The sequence below is a fragment of the Fringilla coelebs genome, assembly GCF_963513975.1.
Source record: "Fringilla coelebs genome assembly, contig: SCAFFOLD_62, whole genome shotgun sequence".
Taxonomy (NCBI): domain Eukaryota; kingdom Metazoa; phylum Chordata; class Aves; order Passeriformes; family Fringillidae; genus Fringilla; species Fringilla coelebs.
In genome coordinates, this window is record NW_028167259.1 from 154529 (window position 1) to 175728 (window position 21200).

Genomic DNA, 21200 nt, shown 5'->3' on the forward strand with positions numbered 1-21200 from the left:
AGGTGTGTGGTCTGGTGAACTGCCATGTCCTAATAAAGGCTGGTTTTGCCCCATTGCGCTGCAGTAGAAAATGATAACTAATGCACACGGCTGGAATGTGGGGGGGGACGTGTGCCACAGTGAGCTATTTACATTCCAGGAGAAGGAGAAGAGAATCTTTTCACCTGCATGTTGAACAGAAGGGCCTAGAGAGGATTACAAAACAGATGAGAAACCCAAACACAGTTCAGAACAGTGTTCAGTGGTTGCTGCCAGCTAATGCTGTCTGAGCCTCTCCCTGTTGTGGAATGGAGCCTTTTCATGGCATTGAAGTCAAAAACTGTGTGAAGGAAGGGGCTGCATCTCAAGATGTGTTGAAAGCATGTGCTCTGATAATAGAGCACTTCAAAGGCACGTTAATTGGCATTAACTCACTTTGCTCACACATGTTAGGGAACTTTTCATGAAAAGAATGAAGTCCTAATTATTCAGATCAGCAAGAGTAATTAGGAAATATTACCTGCCTTAATAGAATGTGGGAAAGATCTTACCTAGAGCAAGATCGATTCGGATTGTCTAAATGGGAAGAATTCCTCATGCATTTTCAGATTGGCCAGGGTGGCTGATTTTTAAGGGAACTGGTCTCAGTAACCCAAAAGGTTGCTAAATTTCTTAAAGAACACTCTACACTTCAGCTTTCAACAGTGACTGCAGAAGGGACCAAACCCTTCACAAGAATACTCTGATATGGTTCCTTCATGTGGCCCCTGAGAACGGTTCCATGTTTTGGTGTTTCCTGACTGAGAAGACGTTTCTGTGGCACTTCCATGTGCTTTTGGTAGTGCTTCCTCTCCAGGTTCCCTGCTCACCTCCAGGCATGTGCTGCCTTGGAGAGTCTGTGCTGTGGCAAAGCAATGAAGCTTTTGTGGCTCCCTGCTCTGAGTCACTTCTGCACAGGCAGCACAGCTCAGTGCAGTTCTGGAGATGCTTTGACTTTGAATCTTTTTTTTTTTTCCTTGATGACAAATTACATTTCCTCAGGATACAGCTTGTGTAAGACAATAGTAATGTCACTCTCCTAAATAAAGACAGAGCAAGTGAAAGCAGATGGAGTTGCACTATTGATGGGAACTGAAGATACTCAGGATAAGGAAGTGGAGGCTGATAGAGATTGCATCTACTCAATCCTTGCCAAGGCAGGAGCTATTGATGCTTTGTACAGGAAGAGACTTTCAGATAAAAATCTCTGGAAGGTTTGGGTTCATTAAGAAGATCAAGACCCAAACCAAACAGTTTGTTTGCTCACAAGTGGTAGCTCTAAACTGAAAGCTGAAAATCTAACTATTTGGTGTATTCAATTAAGTAATTTCTGACACCTTTGAGACTTCCACAGGTGGTAAAGAAGAGTGAAATTTTCTTAGCTTTTTTTTTTTTTTCTTCTCTCTGCCAGACCTTTTATAATATTCTAGGCCCAATTATTCTGTTAATGTTAAGAGTTTTCACCAGACAACTCTTGACCTTCTCAGTGACGTGGGCTTTGCTTTGCTCGCCAACCAAAGGAACGTGAAGAACATCCAGGGAAAAATGAACTTTAAATGCCTGCTCATCTCAGGTAAGGAAGAATAAGGGTTCACCTGCTCCCAGCAGATGGTAGGCTTTTTTAGGTGTCAGTACAAATTTATTTCAGCGCAAGAGGAGAAATGCCTACAAGGTATTTGTGCAGAATCCTGAACTTGATACCTAGAGAGAAATTTATTTGAATGACGTTTTTTCACTGAGTACTGGTTACCTGCAATCACAGAAAAGAGTGGTTTCAAAGGTACAGCTGAGTAAGCCTTGTTTAGATTTTCCAGTGAAACTGTCCTGTTCTTCAACCTTGTTTTATTTGTAACAAAAAATATATCTATAGTTTATGAAAGGCATGATTTAGACAGAAATGAAAAGGAAAACCTTGCCCTATTAATCTAAATGCAATTGCTTCCATTGTGCCAATGGAAACCCATGAAGGTTAATAAGGGCCTTTCCTTTGAGATAAGTGGAATTAGGTCAGTTTCTTATTACAGTATATCTGGTCTGCAGCTGTAGACTCAAACAGAAATTTAAAGCAAAAACCCAAAACAAACAAACAAAAACCAAAACACACAAATGAAAACAAAACAAAAACAAAAAACAAGCAAACAAAAACAAACAAAGAATACAAAACCAAAGCAAACAAACAAAAACCAAAACCTAAAACAAAAACAAACAAACCAAACCAAAACAAAAACAATACCAAAACCAAAGCAAACAAACAAAACAAAAACCAAAACAAAACCAAAACAAACAAACACAATACCAAAACAAACAAAAAACAACAAAACAGAGACCAAACCAAAACAAACAAACAAAACAAACAAACCAAACCAAAACAAACAAATAAAAACAATACCAAAACAAACAAAACCACAAAACAGAAACAAAACCAAAACAAACAAACAAAACAAACAAAACACAAACCCCAAAACAAACAAACAAAAACAAAACCAAAAACCCAAACCAAATAAAACAAAAACCAAATAAAACAAAAACCAAAACCAAAACACACAAACAAAACCAAAAACCCAAACCAAAATAAAACCAGAAACTCAAAACAAACAAACAAAAACAAAAACCAAACCAAACCAAACAAACAAAAACAAAAACAAAAACCAAAACAAACAAAAAACCAAAACCAAACCAAAACCAAAACAAAAACAAAAACCAAAAAACCAAAAACAGAAACCAAAACACACAAACGAAAACAAAACAAAACCCAAAAACAAAGAAACAAAAACTAACCAAGAAAACAAAACCAAAGCAAACAAACAAAAACCAAAACCTAAAACAAAAACAAACAAACCAAACCAAAACAAAAACAAACAAACCAAACCAAAACAAACAAAACAAAACCAAAACAAATAAAAACAATACCAAAACAAACAAAACCACAAAACAGAAACAAAACCAAAACAAACAACCAAAACAAACAAACAAAACAAAACACAAAACCCGAAACAAACAAACAAAAACAAAACCAAAAACCCAAACCAAATAAAACAAAAACCAAATAAAACAAAACAAAAACCAAAACCAAAACACACAAACAAAACCAAAAACAAAAACCAAAATAAAAGCAGAAACTCAAAACAAACAAACAAAAACAAAAACCAAACCAAAACAAACAAACAAAAACAAAAACAAAAACCAAAACAAACAAAAAACCAAAACCAAACCAAAACCAAAACAAAAACCAAAACCAAAAAACCAAACCAAACAAACCAAAAACAGAAACCAAAACAAACAAGCCACAAAAACAAAAACCAAAACAAACACACACAAAACAAAACCAAAACAAATAAACACAAACAAACAAAAACAAAGATAAAAACAAAAAACAAAACCAAAACCAAACAGAAACCAAAACAAACAAGACACAAAACAAAAACCAAAACAAACAAATAAACAAAAACCCAAAAACCAAAACAAAACCAAAAAAACACAACAAACAAAAACCAAAACCAAACAATAACCAAAACAAGAAACAAAAAAACAAAAACCAAAAACAGAAACCAAAACAAACAAACAAGACCTAAAAAAACAAAAACCAAAACAAACAAATAAAACAAAAAACAAAACAAAAACCAAAACAAGCAAAAACTAACAAACAAAAAACAAACCAACCAAACAAACACAAAAACATGGGAGTATAAACATATAAACATGGAACTATAAACATATAAACAATAACTATAAACATACAAACAATAACTATAAACATATAAACATGGAATTATGAACATATAAACACGGAACTATAAACATACAAACAATAACTATAAACCTATAAACAATAACTATAAACATATAAACATGGAACTATAAACATATAAACATGGAACTATAAACATATAAACAATAACTATAAACATATGAACATGGAACTATAAACATATAAACAATAACTAAAACATATAAACATGGAACTATAAACATGGAACTATAAACATACAAACAATAACTATAAACATTTAAACTATATATAAAAACATATAAACAATAACTATAACCATGGAACTATAAACATATAAACAATAACTATAAACATATAAACAATAACTACAAACATATAAACAATAACTATAAATATGGAACTATAAACATATAATCATGGAACTATAGACATATAAACAATAACTATAAACATATAACCATGGAACTATAAACATATAGACAATAACTATAAACATGGAATTATAAATATGTAAACATGGAACTATAAACACATAAACAATAACTATAAACATATAAACGTATAAACATGGAACTATAAACACATAAACAATAACTATAAACATATAAACAATAACTATAAACATATAATCATGGAACTATAAACATATAAACAATAACTATAAACATATAACCATGGAACTATAAACATATAAACAATAACTATAAATATGGAACTATAAACATATAAACATGAAACTATAAACATATAAACAATAACTATAAACATGGAACTAGAAATATATAAACATGGAACTATAAACATGTAAACAATAACTATAAACATATAAACAATAACTACAAACATGAAACTATAAATATATAAACAATAATAAACATTTAAACATGGAACTATAAACATAAAAATATGTAACCACATAACTGTAAACATATAAACAATAACTATAAATGTATAAACATGTAACTATAAACATGTAACCATGTAAGTATAAGCATCTAAACATCTAAACATATAAACATAGAACTATATACGCGTAACTATAAATATACAAACATGTAACTATAAACAAACAAACCAAAACAAAAACAAAAACCAAAACAAAAACCAAAACCAGAAAACCAAACCAAACAAACCAAAAACCAAAACCAGAAACCAAACCAAACAAACAAAACGAAAATCAAAGCAAACAAAACCCAAAACAAACAGAAACCAAAAAAACAAGACACAAAACCAAAAACCAAAACAAACACAAACAAACCAAAACAAAAATAAAAACAAAAAGCAAAACAAAACCAAACAGAAACCAAAACAAACAAACAAGACACAAAAACAAAAACCAAAACAAACAAACACAAAACCAAACCCAAAACAAACAAATAAAAACAAAAACCAAAACAAAACCGAAAACCAAACAAAAACCAAACCAAAAAACCAAAAACCCAAACCAAACAAAACAAAAAACAAAAACAAACGAACAAAAACCAAAACAAAGACAAAATCAAAACAAAGAAACAAAACAAAAGCCAAAACAACCAAACAGAAATTTAAAGGAAAAAGCAAAACAAACAAACAAAAACAAAAACCAAAACACACAAACAAAAACCAAAACACACAAACGAAAACAAAACAAAACCCAAAAACAAACAAACAAAAACTAACCAAGAAAACAAAACCAAAGCAAACAAACAAAAACCAAAACCTAAAACAAAAACAAACAAACCAAACCAAAACAAAAACAAACAAACCAAACCAAAACAAACAAAACAAAACTAAAACAAAACCAAAACAAACAAATAAAAACAATACCAAAACAAACAAAACCACAAATCAGAAACAAAACCAAAACAAACAAAACACAAAACCCGAAACAAACAAACAAAAACAAAACCAAAAACCCAAACCAAATAAAACAAAAACCAAATAAAACAAAAACCAAAACCAAAACACACAAACAAAACCAAAAACCCAAACCAAACAAAAACAAAAACCAAAATAAAACCAGAAACTCAAAACAAACAAACAAAAACAAAAACCAATCCAAAACAAACAAACAAAAACAAAAACAAAAACAAAACCAAAAACAAACAAAAAACCAAAACCAAACCAAAACCAAAACAAAAACCAAACCAAACAAACCAAACCAAACAAACCAAAAACAGAAACCAAAACAAACAAGCCACAAAAACAAAAACCAAAACAAATGAACACAAACAAACAAAAACAAAGATAAAAACAAAAAACAAAACCAAAACCAAACAGAAACCAAAACAAACAAGACACAAAACAAAAACCCCAAAACCAAAACAAAACCAAAAAAACACAACAAACAAAAACCAAAACCAAACAATAACCAAAACAAGAAACAAAAAAACAAAAACCAAAAACAGAAACCAAAACAAACAAACAGGACCTAAAAAACAAAAACCAAAACAAACAAATAAAACCAAAAACAAAACTAAAACCAAAACAAGTAAAAACTAACAAACAAAAAACAAACCAACCAAACAAACACAAAAACAAAACCAAACAAAAACAAACACAAAACAAAAAACAAAAGCAAACCAAACAAACAAAAGCAAACCAAACAAACAAAAACAAAACAATGAAACAAAACAAACAAATAAAAAACTAAAACAAAACAAACATGCAGACAAAAAACTAAAACAAACAAACGAAAAACAAAAACCCAAAGCAAACAAACAAAAACAAACCAAAACCAAAACTAAAACAGACAAAAACAAACAAACAAAAGCAAAAACCGAAAACCAAACAAAAACCAAAACAAAAAACCAAGAAACCAAAACAAACAAAACCAAACCAAAACAAAAACAAAAACAAACAAAACCCAAAACAAATACAAAATCAAAACAAACAAACAAAACAAAAGCCAAAACAACCAAACAGAAATTTAAAACAAAACCCCAAAACAAACAAACAAAAACAAAACAAACAAACAAAAACCAAAACACACAAACGAAAACAAAACAAAAAACAAAACCAAAACCTAAACAAAAACCAAAACCAGCAAAAACTAACAAACAAAAACCAAACCAAAACAAAGAAACAAAACCAAAAACAAACAAAACAAAAACTAAAAGCAAACCAAACAAACAAAAACAAAACAAAAACCAAAACAATCAAACAAAGCAAAACAAAACAAACATGCAAACAAAAAACTAAAAGAAACAAATGAAAAACAAAAACCCAAAGCAAACAAACAAAAACAAACAAAAAGCAAAACCAAAACAAGCAAAACCCAAACCCAAAACAAACAAAAAACAAAAACCAAAACAAAAAACCAAAAACAAAACAAAAACCAAAAACAAACAAAGAAATACAAAGAAAACAAAACCAAAAACAAGCAAAAACTAACAAACAAAAACCAAACCAAACAAAGAAACACAAAACCAAAACCAAAAACCAAACAAAACAAAAACCAAAACCAAACCAAACAAACAAAAACAAAACAAAACCCAAAACAATCAAATAAAAAAACAAATAAAAACAAAAACAAAACAAACATGCAAACAAAAAACTAAAAGAAACAAATGAAAAACAAAAACCCAAAGCAAACAAACAAAAACAAACAAAAACCATAACCAAAAGAAACAAAACCAAAAACAGATAAACAAAAACAAAAACCAAAACAAAAAATGAAACAAACAAAAACCAAAAACCAAACAAAAACCAAAACAAAAAAAACCAAAATACCAAAACAAACAAAACAAAAAACAAAAACAAACAAACAAAAACCAAAACAAAGACAAAACCAAAAGAAACAACCAAAAACAAAAACAAACAACCAAACCAAACAAACAAAACAAACGCCAAAACAAACAAACAGAAATTTAAAGCAAAAACCCAAAACAAACAAAACCAAAACACACAAATGAAAACAAAACAAAAACAAAAAACAAGCAAACAAAAACAAACAAAGAAAAAAAACCAAAGCAAACAAACAAAAACCAAAACCTAAAACAAAAACAAACAAACCAAACCAAAAGAAAAACAATACCAAAACCAAAGCAAACAAACAAAACAAAAACCAAAACAAAACCAAAACAAAACCAAAACAAAACCAAAACAAACACAATACCAAAACAAACAAAAAACAACAAAACAGAAACCAAACCAAAACAAACAAACAAAACAAACAAAACAAACCACAACACCCGAAAGAAACAAACAAAAACAAAACCAAAACACCAAACCAAACAAACAAAAACAAAAACCAAACTAAACAAACCAAAACAAAACCAAAAACCAAAACAAAACAAAAAACAAAAAAACAAAAAAACAAAACAAACAAACCAAAAATCAAAAACAGAAACCAAGACGAACAAACAAAAACCAAAACAAACAAAACCCAAAACAAACAAGACCCAAAAAACAAAAACAAAAAAACAAACAAACACAAAAACCTAAAGAAATAAACAAAAAACCAAAAACCAAACTAAACAAACCAAAACAAAACCAAAAACCCAAACCAAACGAAAAACAAAACAAAAAACAGAAAAACAAAAAACCAAAACAAACCAAAACTCAAAAATAGAAACCAAACCAAACAAATCAAAACCAAAACAAACAAACAAGACCCAAAAACCAAAAACCTAAACAAACAAACAAAACAAAAACCTAAACAAAAACCGAAACAAGCAAAAACTAACAAACAAAACCCAAACCAAACAAACAAGCACAAAAACCAAACCAAACAAAAACAAAAACCAACAAAACAAAAACCAAAACAAACAAGCAAACACAAAACCAAAAACCAAAACAATCAAACAAACCAAACAAATAAAAACAAAAACAAAACAAACATGCAAACAAAAAAATAAAACAAACACGAAAAATAAAAACCCAAAGCAAACAAACAAAAACAAACAAAAACCAAGACCAAAACAAACAAAACCAAAACAAACAAACAAGAAACAAAACAAACAAAAACAAAAACAAAACAAACAAAACAAAAACCAAAACAAACAAACAAAAACCAAAATAAAGACAAAACCAAAACAAACAAAACAAACAAAACAAAAGCCGAAAAAAATAAACAGAAATTTAAAAGAAAAAGCAAAACAAACAAACAAAACCAAAACAAACAAAACCAAAAACCAATCAAAACCAACCAAACAAAACAAACAAACCAAAACAAACAGAACAAAAACAAAACCAAAACTGAAACACGCAAACAAAAACAAAAACCCAAAACAAACAAAACCAAAAACCGAAACAAAACCAGAAACTCAAAACAAACAAACAAACAAAAACACAAACACAAAAAAAACCAAACCAAAACAAAAACCCAAACCCAAACCAAAACCAAAACAAAACCAAACCAAACAAACAAAACAAACGAACAAACAAAAACAAAAACCCAAACTCCCCATATTTGATGTTTGGTCAGAGATAGGCTCAGGAAGAAAAAACCCAGAACTGTAAAAGAATGAATATGCTATTAAAGAGCATCTGACACTTCAGGGAAATAGTGTATTTAAAGAGTCTCTATTTCTGCTGTAAGAACATGCTGTGAAATGTGTTCCTAAGTTCAAGTAACATTTTCACAGACAAATGAAAAACCTGCAGCTCTGTCCAGCTTATCAAGTCTCATTCAGTTACCCATGAATCCATGTTTTTTGAAGACCACTCTGGATACTGCTTGGAGGGGGAAAAAAGGAAATTATGAAAGCCCTCAGATTTCTGTGGTAAAGAGGTATTCTAAATTTTTTTGATAAAATATGGCAGTTAATTATAATGCTATCAGATTGACCTGGATATCTGTAGTATTCCAGATAAACTGCACAGAGCTCAGCAACGAGCTTGTGTTAATTCTTGATACAGAGTTTAGAAGAGAGGTTTACTGAAATAACTCACCCAAATATATGTATTTCTGAATAGCAAAAATGATAGGAAAAAAGGAACATCTTTCAGATGACACTCTTCTCGAAGTTATTTGGCATTACCAACTGCAGAGCATCTGGTTTAGTTTAAAATGCCTTTAGATAGAAACTCCTTTATTCGCCTACATTTTTTTTCAGTTTTGGAGGTACCCCTCAATGTGGGTTTGCAGAGAGTTATCGGTGTAGCTGTAGCTGTGTCCTGAGCTCCGGCCATGGGGACACTTCTGCCAGTCATGACCTTGATGGGCACAAAGCACCTGCTGTAAAAACACCTGGTGGCCTGCTAACTCCATCCTGCTGGTCCTGGAGAGCAGGAATCCTCAGGTGCTCTCTGGAAAGCACAGGAAAAGGTTCCAGTTGAGCCTCTTTAAGGGAATTTTATCACTCACAACGAGGAGGAGCGATGTTTGTGTGGATTTCCAGCTAGCTCCATGTGTAGAGTATGTCTATCAAAGCACAGGCAAGAGAAGTCTCCTTTTGGTGGTGAGCATTAGAAAACCCTCATGTGATTAGCCTGCTTTTGGGTTTTGCAGTGGTTTTTGTTTAAACAAAACTATATGATAGGGAATACTATTATGCTGCTCAAGATGTAGCTTCCTATTTGTAGTTGGCTTTTCCAGAGAGGGCAATGATAGACCATCCAAAAAGCTTTCTAAAATGTAAAGGAAAAACAAGTAATCAAGATACTTAAAAGGCCAAGGCCGCCTATTCCCTCCAAAGAAAGGTGAAGTAGCCTTTATTTCCCCTGATAAACTGCACCTGAAAAAGTGGCAGGAACCAAGGGAACATCCTTGAAGCTGTGTCAGGGAAGTTGAGGCTGCATAGCAGGAGAATGTTTTTCCCCCAGAGGATGGCCAGGCACTGAACAGGCTCCACAGGGCCGTGCTCACAGAGCTCAGGGAGCGTTCAGACAATGCTCTCAGGCACAGGGTGGGATTTTTGGAGTCTCCTATGCAAGCCCAGGGGTTGGACTCGAGGATCTTGATGTGTCTCTTCCCATTCAGTGTATTCCATCATTCTATGGAATGCATATCATATCTCCATCTTTAGTAAATTGCCTTGAAATATGCTTTACTAATTTGGCAATACTGTGATTTTATATTTTCAGTAACTCTTTTCCCCATCAAATTCTTTTGATATGTTTGTTATTACATGGAGTATGTCACTGCTTCAGAAATCTCTTTGTGGAGGTTGTAGGAAGTTGAAACCACTAGAGACTGTGATCAAGTAAGGTCATAGCAGCAGTTACAGTGCTGATCAAATGCACTTTTTACATCCTTATTCACTTCTCAAGTGTGGCATCAGAAGCTGCTTCAAAAGAGCAGGAGGATGGAACTTCTCTTAGACACTTTTGCAGTGCATATCTACCAGATATAAAAAATCTTTCTAAAGCAACGTTAGAAATAAAAAATGCTAGGCTTTGCTATAGCTTTTTATTATTGTCTCCAGTAAAAATTTTCAAGAGATACTTTCACTGGCTTCTTTTAGCATCTCATTTCTGCCTAAGAAGGTGATGTATAAGAAAGAAGTATAACTTTTGGACAATTACAGTTCTGAAGTCAGCACATTCTGTTCAGTTTCACTGAGTGAGAAGGACCTTAAATAAGCTCTCGCTCCCCTTTTGATCATGATGTTAGAATGAGCCCAAAATCTAGCCAGCTCTCCTCTAGTTTGAGCTACGTGTGAACATGAGGACCCACTGTAGAAATTCCCCTTGTGGGCAGTGCTCACATCTTTGCTCCCAGAAAATGGAGACTGATACTATTTGTATATCACTGTTTAGGCAACTGTTCAGGCTGCTGTTGTAGATACCATACAGGTGTTCAGAACAAAAATTAGGCTTCAACTCCACAGGCTGTAAAAGTTCTCTGCAAGTTACAGAACGTAGCTTGAAAGAGAATGAAGTTCAGGATGTCCAGTGGATTAAGCAAATTCTAAGACAAACTGCTGCTAGGTGATCCCTGTAGTTTATTACTGTGTATTCTACAGACAGAGGTACTAACTGGCTGTGGGGAACAGATACTGCACAGAGTCTGATTTATTCTGGTTCCACCATTGTTCTATAGCAGCAGTACAAGAGTCACAGGAGGGTGGAAGACTCACAGAAAGCTGAAACTATTTTAGATCAATGAAGCAGCGTTATTTTCCTTTTTCACAAGTGCCATGCTAGATGAAATACCTTTATTTTTAGGTTTTAATGTTGGATTTGTAACTTACAGGGACTCCAGTGAACCATACCATGTGCTTTTGCTTACACTGAGGAATGGCAAAGCTTCTGTAGGAGCCTTGAATCCAGAAATGTTTGGCCATTGCCATCAGCATCCCAGGCCCTTTGCTTTTTCTAGAGGTAGGAAATGGTGCAACATGCTCTCTTCAGCAGACTCATAAAGAATAAAGGAAGAGTGTTTATGGTGCAATTCAGTACTCCTTGAATTGCTGAACATGTTGACAGGGAGAAGCTTGTCAGTGAACCAGTGGTGAATATCCAGCACAAACAGATGGCTGATCTGGATTCAGCTCTGTGCTGTAAAGCACACAACAGTTCTCTCTCTTTTCTCCTGATGATGTCAGATGAGTGATGGGGCTGTGCACAGCAGCCTCTGAGTGCCTGCATCTTCACCAAAACTGCCTGGCCTTTTGCTGTAGGTGCAGAGATTATTTCTTCCCCTCCTTTGCCAGACCACACAAGACAGACTTGCCTCCTGCAATCTTGTTGTGCTGGGATTCAGCTTGCGAGGGCTCTTCTGAGGAGTGAAGGAAGGAGACAGAATATTAGCATACAGCTATTTCCACTTTTACTGCTGAGGATAGACTCAGCCTTCCTGACTGCCCTGCAGGAGAACAGAGGTGTTTGATCAGGGACTTTGCATTGCTGTGCAGGGCTCAGCCTCAGGTGAGTGTTCAGGAGGAAGTGCTGGGTGCAGCAGCATGTTGTGAATGCAAACCTCTGTGTGCTGCTGAGATCTGCACACGTGCACACACCCCCCTTTCACTAAAGAGTGCAGGAGACATTTGAGCTTTCCTTCTTTCCCTCCCTTCCTTCCCCTTCTGAGACCAGCCCAGTGGCAAAACTAAATTCAGGTTTTAGGAGCTGGCTCAGCTGTACCATGCAGTATTGATGCAGTGGAGTGGGCAAAGTCTGTGTGTGCATTCAGTTGACAGCCCACAGCAAGAGGTTCACCCTACAGGCTGTAGGGCTCTCATGGGAAAAGGAGAGGCACAGTCGAGGTTCTGCCAGGCTGTTCTCTCAGATGTGGTCTTAGTGCCTTGCCAAGACACCCTCGCAGCTCTTTCTACTAGGTACCTCTTTTTTCAAAACAGTTTTCAAATGTTTCCATTCCAAAAGGCCCACAAACAAACCGAAAACCCCAAATCCCAGCCTTCTTGAAAATGTTTGCCAAGTTTACCAAAGAAGGAAGATGGTTTCAGCTGAACGTTCCTTTATTTGTTGTAAATAAATCAAATGTTGACTACATGAACATCTCTCACTTCTCTTGTTTACAGCCTACACTGACAGTTAAGCTCTTAGAAACTTTCAAGTAAACCTCATCTGCAGAAATCTTTCCTTTTGACAGGCTCTGAAAATGTCCAGGTTTTTTTGTTTGGTGGTTATGTCGGTGGGCTTTTTTTGCATAATGTATTGGGTACCTTCCTGAAGGAGTTTACATACCTGTTAAAAGAAGTGCACTCAGAGATGCCAACAGAAAAAGATGCATAAGTATATAGTTTATTTATGCAGGTTGCAGTCTAATAAAAACCCAGTCTCTTTATGTTGCCATGTTTGTGAATATTTATCATCATAAGCAAGTGGCAGAGAGAGGCTTGACTGAGGAAGTTATTGTCACCGATAGAAAACAACGTCCTGAGAGAAAACAGGTTCTTGTAAAGTCCCAGGTAAAAGCTGTTGTCAGTTTCCTCTGTGTCTCTCAAGTGGCCCTGAGCAAAACCAGCCCCATAAATTAAGGTGCTCGAGGACAGTATGTAAGAGAACAGACATTCTGCCAGCTGCCCTTGGGTGCCCAGTAAGGATCCCCTCATTTTCTCTGATAGCAGCTGGGTGAGCTAATTGTGAGGCTGAGGAAGCATCAGCAGGCTGCAAGAAATCATCAGTCACCTCCGCATCCACCTGCTAATTCTGAGTGCATTTAAGCAAAGCTGTTGCTCTCAGCCGTGCGGTGCAGAACACAGACAAGTTCAAGGCTCTGCATGTAAACAGCAGATGTGTGTCAGTAACTAAAAACACAGCCCTCTCTTCCAGCACCAAACCAAGACAGAAGAGCAGCAAGAGCAGCTGGAAACAGGCTTTGCTTCCATGATTTTCCCAGGCACGCGCAGCTTGACGCGCCAAGTTGATCCAGCTCTTTGAAACCACTCATTGTGTGCTGGAGTGAGTCTAAGGGGTGTGAAGCCTTCACTTCAAATATAGAACAGCAATTGATGCTGGATCAAGCATAATAGGAAGGTTGGATGAGCCACTGAGAGAAACTGTGGTACAAAGGAAACTCTTTAGGGAAAATAAAAATGTAGATGATCACGTTTGAATCACTGTGCAAATTTATATTGAATCGGTATTTTGACTGAGGAAGTGTCTTCCAGGTTTTTCACCTGATTTAGGAGCTCTAAAGATGGTTTAGTTTTATAGTTTATAGTTTTCAGGCATTGCTTGGGTAAAGCATTTTTAAAAAGTGCTGCTACGTCAAGTCTTCAAAATCAGCCTTGCCTATTGTGTGCTTCATAAACCTTTATCATTACTCTCTGAGCTCCATAAACAGTGGGATGAGTCTGTACAGAGAGAGCAGGAACAGGTCGGTCATTTGTGGTCACACTGAGCAGGGCTTGACTCTGCATGGACTTCCCTGGAAATCTCAATCCACCCAAGAGGGCGAGGCAAAGATTTCTGCCAAACTTGAGCCAGAGAGAGGAAATCTGCTCATTATTTTTGGTCAGGCAGTGGAGGGATATCTGTACTGTCATGCTGTTGATGTTCAGGCTGTCTCTGTGCTGGTTTGGGCTGCTGTAGAGTTAGTGTTCTTCTTCTTTGGATTTGTGCTGGAAGCAGTGTTGGTAGCACAGGGACGCCTTGGGCATTGCTGAGCAGAGCTCACACAGAGCCAAGGCCTCCTCTGGCCTCACTGACCCCACCAGGGAGGGGCTGGGAGGGGACAGAGCCAGGACAACTGAGCCCAAGGGAGCCAAGGGAGATCCCAGCCCAGGTGGGGCCACGCTCAGCACACACAGCTGGGGGCAGGAGAAGGAAGTGGGGACATGGAGACACCTGCCCGTCCATGGGCAGTACAGGTTGAATTCCTTGTTCAGTTTTCCTGCAGGTGCAGCTGTTGCTTTACCTATTAAAATGTCTGTATCTCAGCCCTGAGTTTTCTCACTGCTACTCATAAAATTCTCTCCCCATCCCACCAGGGGCAAATGAGTTGGTGGCAGTGTGGGGCTGAGCCATGACAGTCTCTGAAGGGCAGCCTCAGGATATCTCACCAGAGTGTTTCAGGCTGAGGGGAAAAAAAAATAGGTAATTTGGCACCTGCAAACAATACTTTTTTCTTTGTTGTGAGTTATCAATACCTGACTGAAGTACGACAATTCCTGCAATTGCTTAGGGAAGGAAAAGGGGAAATGAAATGTATAGTGAGGAGGAATGAGGATTGAGGATTATAGTTCTGGTTTCCTCCTGAGCACATGGTGCAGAAGGAAAGGAGAATTTGCCAGATGACACACTGGGAGCAGCTGCGCTCACCGGCACTCTGAGAAAGAATGTTGCTGCTTCCACAGATTCGTGCTCTCAGACACTTCCATAGCCCGTCATATGTCATTTTTGGTGCATGTTTATATTGTCAGACAAGCATCCAGGAGTAGCTGTCCATTCTCAAAGCAATTTTCAAGGCTTGATGCATCCTGTGGAATCTGTCTGGCCCATCAGTCAGACTGGACAAGGAAATAGTGTTATGGAAAACAAACACTCCAGTTCCTGTTTGCCTCAGTCCAGCTGGTGAAACTCCATGTGTGTAGGAACACTGGGTCCACATAGAGTGTGCTTGGGACAATGTGCTGCTGAAATCTAGAACAGCAGGGTACAAAGTGTGTGCTCTGCTCATTTCACTGATGGGAACAGAATTTTGCCACTGACTGGACTCTGCACGTGCCCTCTCCTTATTAGAGCTCTTACTGTTTTCCATGCTGGAAGCCTGAGTTGCAGTGTGCCTCTGCAAACCTCCTGTGGCAGCCCCTGCTTGTCACAGCCCTCAGGAATTCCTGCAGCTGGCCAAAGTCAGCAGGTACTAGCTGAAGCCAGCCTTGAAACTTGGTGGAATTTTGGAATTGGAATTTTCAAAGCCAAGAGATTCCCTCAGTACTGAGATATGGGCTGCTTCTTTTATTAAATGCAAATACTAGAAATGTAGTATTCAAGTAATAAAAATTTTTTTCAACGCTCCTATGAGAATGTTACCAACATTTCTAGTTTATTACATATAACAGAACAAATACTAGCTGTATCCTGCACTTACCACTAAGAATGCAAGTATCATGAAAGAGGCTTTAAAGTATTACATGTTTTGGTAGCATTTGTGGAAATCAAATGTAATTATTGGAATAATATTATTTTTATATCGAACAAATTTTTTATAGTTGAATAGTATTAATATCAAACTATTTCTCTAATTATCCAGTATTTCCTCTGCACTCATGCAGCTCTGGTGTCACAGAGAGTGAAATAAAGTGAATGTTAAAGTTCACATACACATGCACAATGAAAAGTACACGTTAGATGTGATGCTGCAGAAGGTACTGTTTAATTTTAGCCCCTTAATTGGTCTCTTGGGCTGGAACTGGGCTCCCATGTGTTTGTGTCAGTGCTGTGGGGTCTCAGCTCGCTGCTAGGTGTGCCTCTGATGGGGCAGGGCCCTGGCTCTTGCAGGATGCCAGGTTTTCTCTCCGCTATATGCTGGACTTCCATGGGAGCACTCAAGGTGTACGCTGGCTGCCTGGGGATGCTGGTGTTGGGAATTGGAATTTTGGGAGCAGCCAGCCACTGCAGAGCTCAGGGCTGAGCCCTGTCTGTAACCCAGGTCCTGTGTATAATGGAACTTGCATTTACTTTCACTCACATCAGCCTTGCAGGACCAAAAGGGGCCTACAAAAAATCCCTGGAGAGAAATTTTTACAAGGACATGTAGTGATAGGACAAGGAGTAATGGCTTCAAACTGAAAGAGGGTAGGTTTAGTTTAGATAACAGAAAGAAATTCTTCCCTGAGGCCCTGGAGTAGGTTGCCCAGAGAAGCTGGGGCTGCCCCATCCCTGAAATTTTCAGGGCCAGGCTGGATGGGGCTTGGAGCAGCCTGGGATAATGGAAGGTGTCCCTACCCATGGCAGGGGTTTTGACACTAAATGAGCTTCAAGGTCTTTTTGAAGCAAAGCCAAACCATTTGAGCATTCTGTGATTTTTGGGCCTCCAGTATAAGTAACTTGCCCAGTCTTCCTGAAATCCCCTATTCTGTGCAGCCAGCATGACCTGCATCATCTGCTTGTTTTTGCTGCCTCTGCCTGCAGCGTCCTGAGTACAACAGCAATTTGCAATTTACTTTCTTTTCTGCCTCTGCCATGTCCTTCATTGTAAAGCACAGGCCCTCAGCGTAGCAGCATCTGTGTGGGTCTCCAGCACAGAAACAGAATTAAGGATTTTTTCTTCCTTTGAAGAGCAGGGCGGTTCTTTATAGAAGGATCAGCATGATCAGCTCACTGGTTTTCATGCACTTGTTTGCTTGTATGAAGGTTTTTTCTGTCAATGGGAGGAATGTTTAGCATCTGATTTTCTCAACTGAAAAGATTTCCCATCTGTATAATTAGCCTTATTTATACAATTAGAGCTTAACTACTAATTGCTTGGGGGCTTTTTTAGTTTGCTTCCTTCTATGTAGAATATTCATCAGACAGCTGATATTGGAAAATACGAGATTGAACAGTGTTGCTGTTTTTCATATTCCTACAAGGAATGTGTTTGTCACTGAAGCAATGAATTTTTGAATGTTATCTAAACACTGTTTAATGTTAACTTTTTTTTTCCTGAGTGATGTCATGATGAATTCTGGAGGGAAAAAAAACTGCCTTAGTGAAATTTCATCACATAAATAATCCAGTTGTGCCAAGAAACTCTATAATGACCTCAAGGCTTAGCAGCTGCCAAATACACCGCTTAGCATTAACCACTCTTCTTGTGATATCAAAGTAATACACAATGAACACTGCCAAATCTGCTTTCTCTAACACTTAATGTATCTTTTTTAAACCTAATTTAGTGTCTGCAAATGGCATTTGCTTTTATAATAGTAGTGTGTGCTGCTGCTCTACAGTGTCCATCTCTGTCTCTCTAGCATGGTAGGGGCTGTGGCACATCCTGTACATCTTATAAATTAATAATTCAGTTATCCAGTAAAAATAAAGTAGTGTGAACATGCTGGTGAGTGAGAGCTATCACACGCACTTACAAAAAAAGACAGTCCAAACTTCAATGTCATCTAATAATAATAATTTACCAGGCTCAAAATGTAAAGCATTTAGTCATAAACTGGATCATCTTTATAGAAATTTGAAAGATTTTAGAGATTGTATAAGCATAGCAGTGGAATTATGATTTCTTCTTAATTTCTAAGCCATCCTCTCAAACAGAAAACAAGGTATGCACAGTGGAACCTGCTCAGCTCGTGGTGGTTGGCTTTCTTCTCTCAGGGAAACCATCTCTGCAAGGCTTCCCTCTGTGCTGGCCTTCATCCCTTGCAGTGCTTTGGTACACATCCTGAAAGGCCCGGCACTCGAGGGATGTCTTGGTTTGGAAAGACAGGTGCCTGCTAAAGGAGACAGGAGCCTCCCCTAAAATGGAGAATGCAAACCCTCCCCACCCCTCCGAATTGCTATGAATTTTAAATAAGAGGCTCTCAGGCAAAAAATATGGGAGCAGGAAATAACAGTTCTTTAATAGGGAAGGGAAAAAATAAAAGGATAAAATACAACAATGCAATACACTAGAACAGCACTGACAGAGTCAGAACTCAACCTGACACCCTGTGGGTCAGGGTGTTGGCAGCAGTCCAGTTGGAAAAGGGGCTGCAGTCCTCCTGGAGTGTCAGGCGTGGTTCTGTTGGAGCAGGGCAGTCCTGTAGGAAAAGGGTGAATTCTTCCTCCACAGATCCGTGGAAGTAGAAGCAGCTGCTGTTCCTCTGGGGAGTCCAGTGGAGAAGAGCGGTGCTGGTGTGTCAGAATCTCCAGGTTACATCTGGGTAGGAATGCTTGGCTCCTCCCTCTGGGCGGAGCATCTCACAATGGGATGTCACAGTTCTTATCAGTCATGGGGTGACATTCAATAGCCCCTTATCAGCAGATGTCCCCAGCTGAGGGACCTTGATTACGATCACTCAGGAAGAGAGATAAGGAGAATTGCCCACTTGATACCAGACAACTGCCATGCAGATGGCAATAGAATACATCTGGCCTTGCAAACTGGAACAAGGGAAAAGCAGGCAAACTGCAGAGGCTGCTGAAGGCAGAATGCAGCAGGGTGGGGCTGTGGCTTCTTCTCTGCTGTGCTCCGTGCCTTGTGCTCGCTGGGCAGGGCGGCAGAAGGGAACACTCCTGCTCCCAGAGCATGGCATCTTCCTTTGAGTCTGCCTCAGCTTCATCGGGACCTGATGCTCAGCTGGGTGACCTGACGCTCAGCTTAAAGGCTTTTAATCTGTTGCCCTGGTTTTTTAAGTTTTTCTAAGACTCCCGATGTTTACATTCTTGTAACAAATTTTCTCACATTGTTTTGCATTGTTTTATGGAGGAGGAGAAATTTAATGGACTGTTGGTTTGTCCAGTGTCATTGGAGAGGTGGCACCATCACCCTCCAATCCACTGTCACTTTTGGAAATCTATAAACGTTGGAGTCAGAAATTAAAAGTTCTCTTTTTACTTTGGGAGAGCTGCGTGTGCGCATTATTTCGTGTCCTATAGCGACAGAAATCAGTGTAGCTGATTCCGGGCTCATTAAGCAGGAATAGACAAATAACTGCTCTGTTTTCTTCTATTTGTAAAATGGAAATTACAGTGTTAAGAACTTTGGATGAAAAAGTTCTGCTCTGGGTTGTTATTTGTGATGTTTTAACCCAGCAGTGAAGGCAGGATTAATGGTCAGGCATTTCAAAAATACTTGCAGGATTTTCCTAACTGCAGTAACTAAAAATCAGCCATTGATACAGGTGTTATTACTGTTACTACAGGATCCATAAATTGTACTGCTTCTGTGGTGTCCTTTGGTTTGCATGGCTATACAGCCCTTCCCTTAGCCCTCAGATAAAAGCACACCTATTATACATGTGCCCCTCTTTTTGTCTGGGAGTTGATCTGTTAATATCCTGACTTGTTTACTGCTTAGGTGGCTATTGCTACTGTCCATTACCTGTTTGTAAACACTTCTAGATTTGGGTTTTCCACTACTTTTTATAGCCTCATGAGGCAAAAAGTATTTCTTCATGTTCAATGCTTTCATTTGCATTGCCATCCCAATTGTCATTATTTCTAGCTAATTCTGTAGAAAAATTCTTAAGCCTCAGTTAATTCATTCAGTAGGATATGGTTGGCAACAGACAAAAATCCTGGCATTTCAGGGGATCTCATAAAAACTGTCAGAACTGCCATTAACTCATAACTCCCTCTGGAGTGGCTCCGATGTCTTTTAGAGCCTCTGAGATCAGCCTTTCTATTTTGCCAGGCTGAAACTTTTCTTTCACAGCATATGGCTCCCAAACAGTGCATTTAGCTGTAGCTGTGTACTTTCCTTTGTTCATGCCCAGAGTGTTAACAGTATAGGATTGAATTAAACTTCACTAAGACTGCAGCAGTTAGGATCTTCAAATACTTTTCTCCAAAGCACTTCTAAACTACACAACCTCATAAGAGAATTGGGAAAAAACCAAAAGAGAACTAATGCGTAAGAATTCCCATAAAGAACTTGATTGCTGTCACCGAGTGAACCAGCCACAGATATCACACTGATCAGCAAAGTTTAGAGCTTTTTTTTCCCCCTCCAAACTCTTTGAAAGCATGGGTGCCTGAAATGGGTGCTCCAGGTTTGGACAAGCTCGAGACAGTTAAAAGTCCTACATTACATTCAGAGCTCAGATTCAAGTGACATCATGAATAGCTTAAATTAATTACCTGCTTCAGTCAGACTGGATTGTCTCACAAAACGCTTTAAATCAAATGAAGCACAACACTTCAGTGAGAAATATTCCAAGTGTCTGTCCTTACCACTCTGTCCCTCTTGGAAGGTGCAAGGGGTGCTGTGGATAGCACGTTGCAAGGCTTGTTTCCCCAGGATAAAGCAGCCTTCAGGGGATTACAGCAGCCAGGCTCCTGAACTGCTGATATGCAGCCTAGAGATGTGTTATTTCAGGTGCCTGCTGCAAGAATATATTGGACAAAATGCCTTGTGAGGTTGTGTAGTTTAGTGTAAGCTGCATGTGAGTGAAACCTCTGGCCAGCTGTGATTTGTGCTGACTTTTAC

General features: G+C 37.5%; 1 protein-coding gene across 1 annotated transcript; it reads right to left on the reverse strand.

The window, feature by feature from the left end:
• Positions 1 to 1414: 1414 nt before the first annotated feature.
• On the reverse strand, positions 1415 to 9941 carry LOC311166098 (uncharacterized protein; the record flags this gene model as incomplete). The annotated part of the gene is made up of 3 exons (XM_084227575.1): positions 1415 to 2208; positions 2289 to 3137; positions 9887 to 9941. The coding sequence occupies 3 exons, from the start codon at positions 9939 to 9941 to the stop codon at positions 2021 to 2023; spliced, it is 1092 nt and encodes a 363-aa protein (XP_084083701.1). The 3' UTR covers positions 1415 to 2020.
• Between the last annotated feature and the right edge of the window lie 11259 nt (positions 9942 to 21200).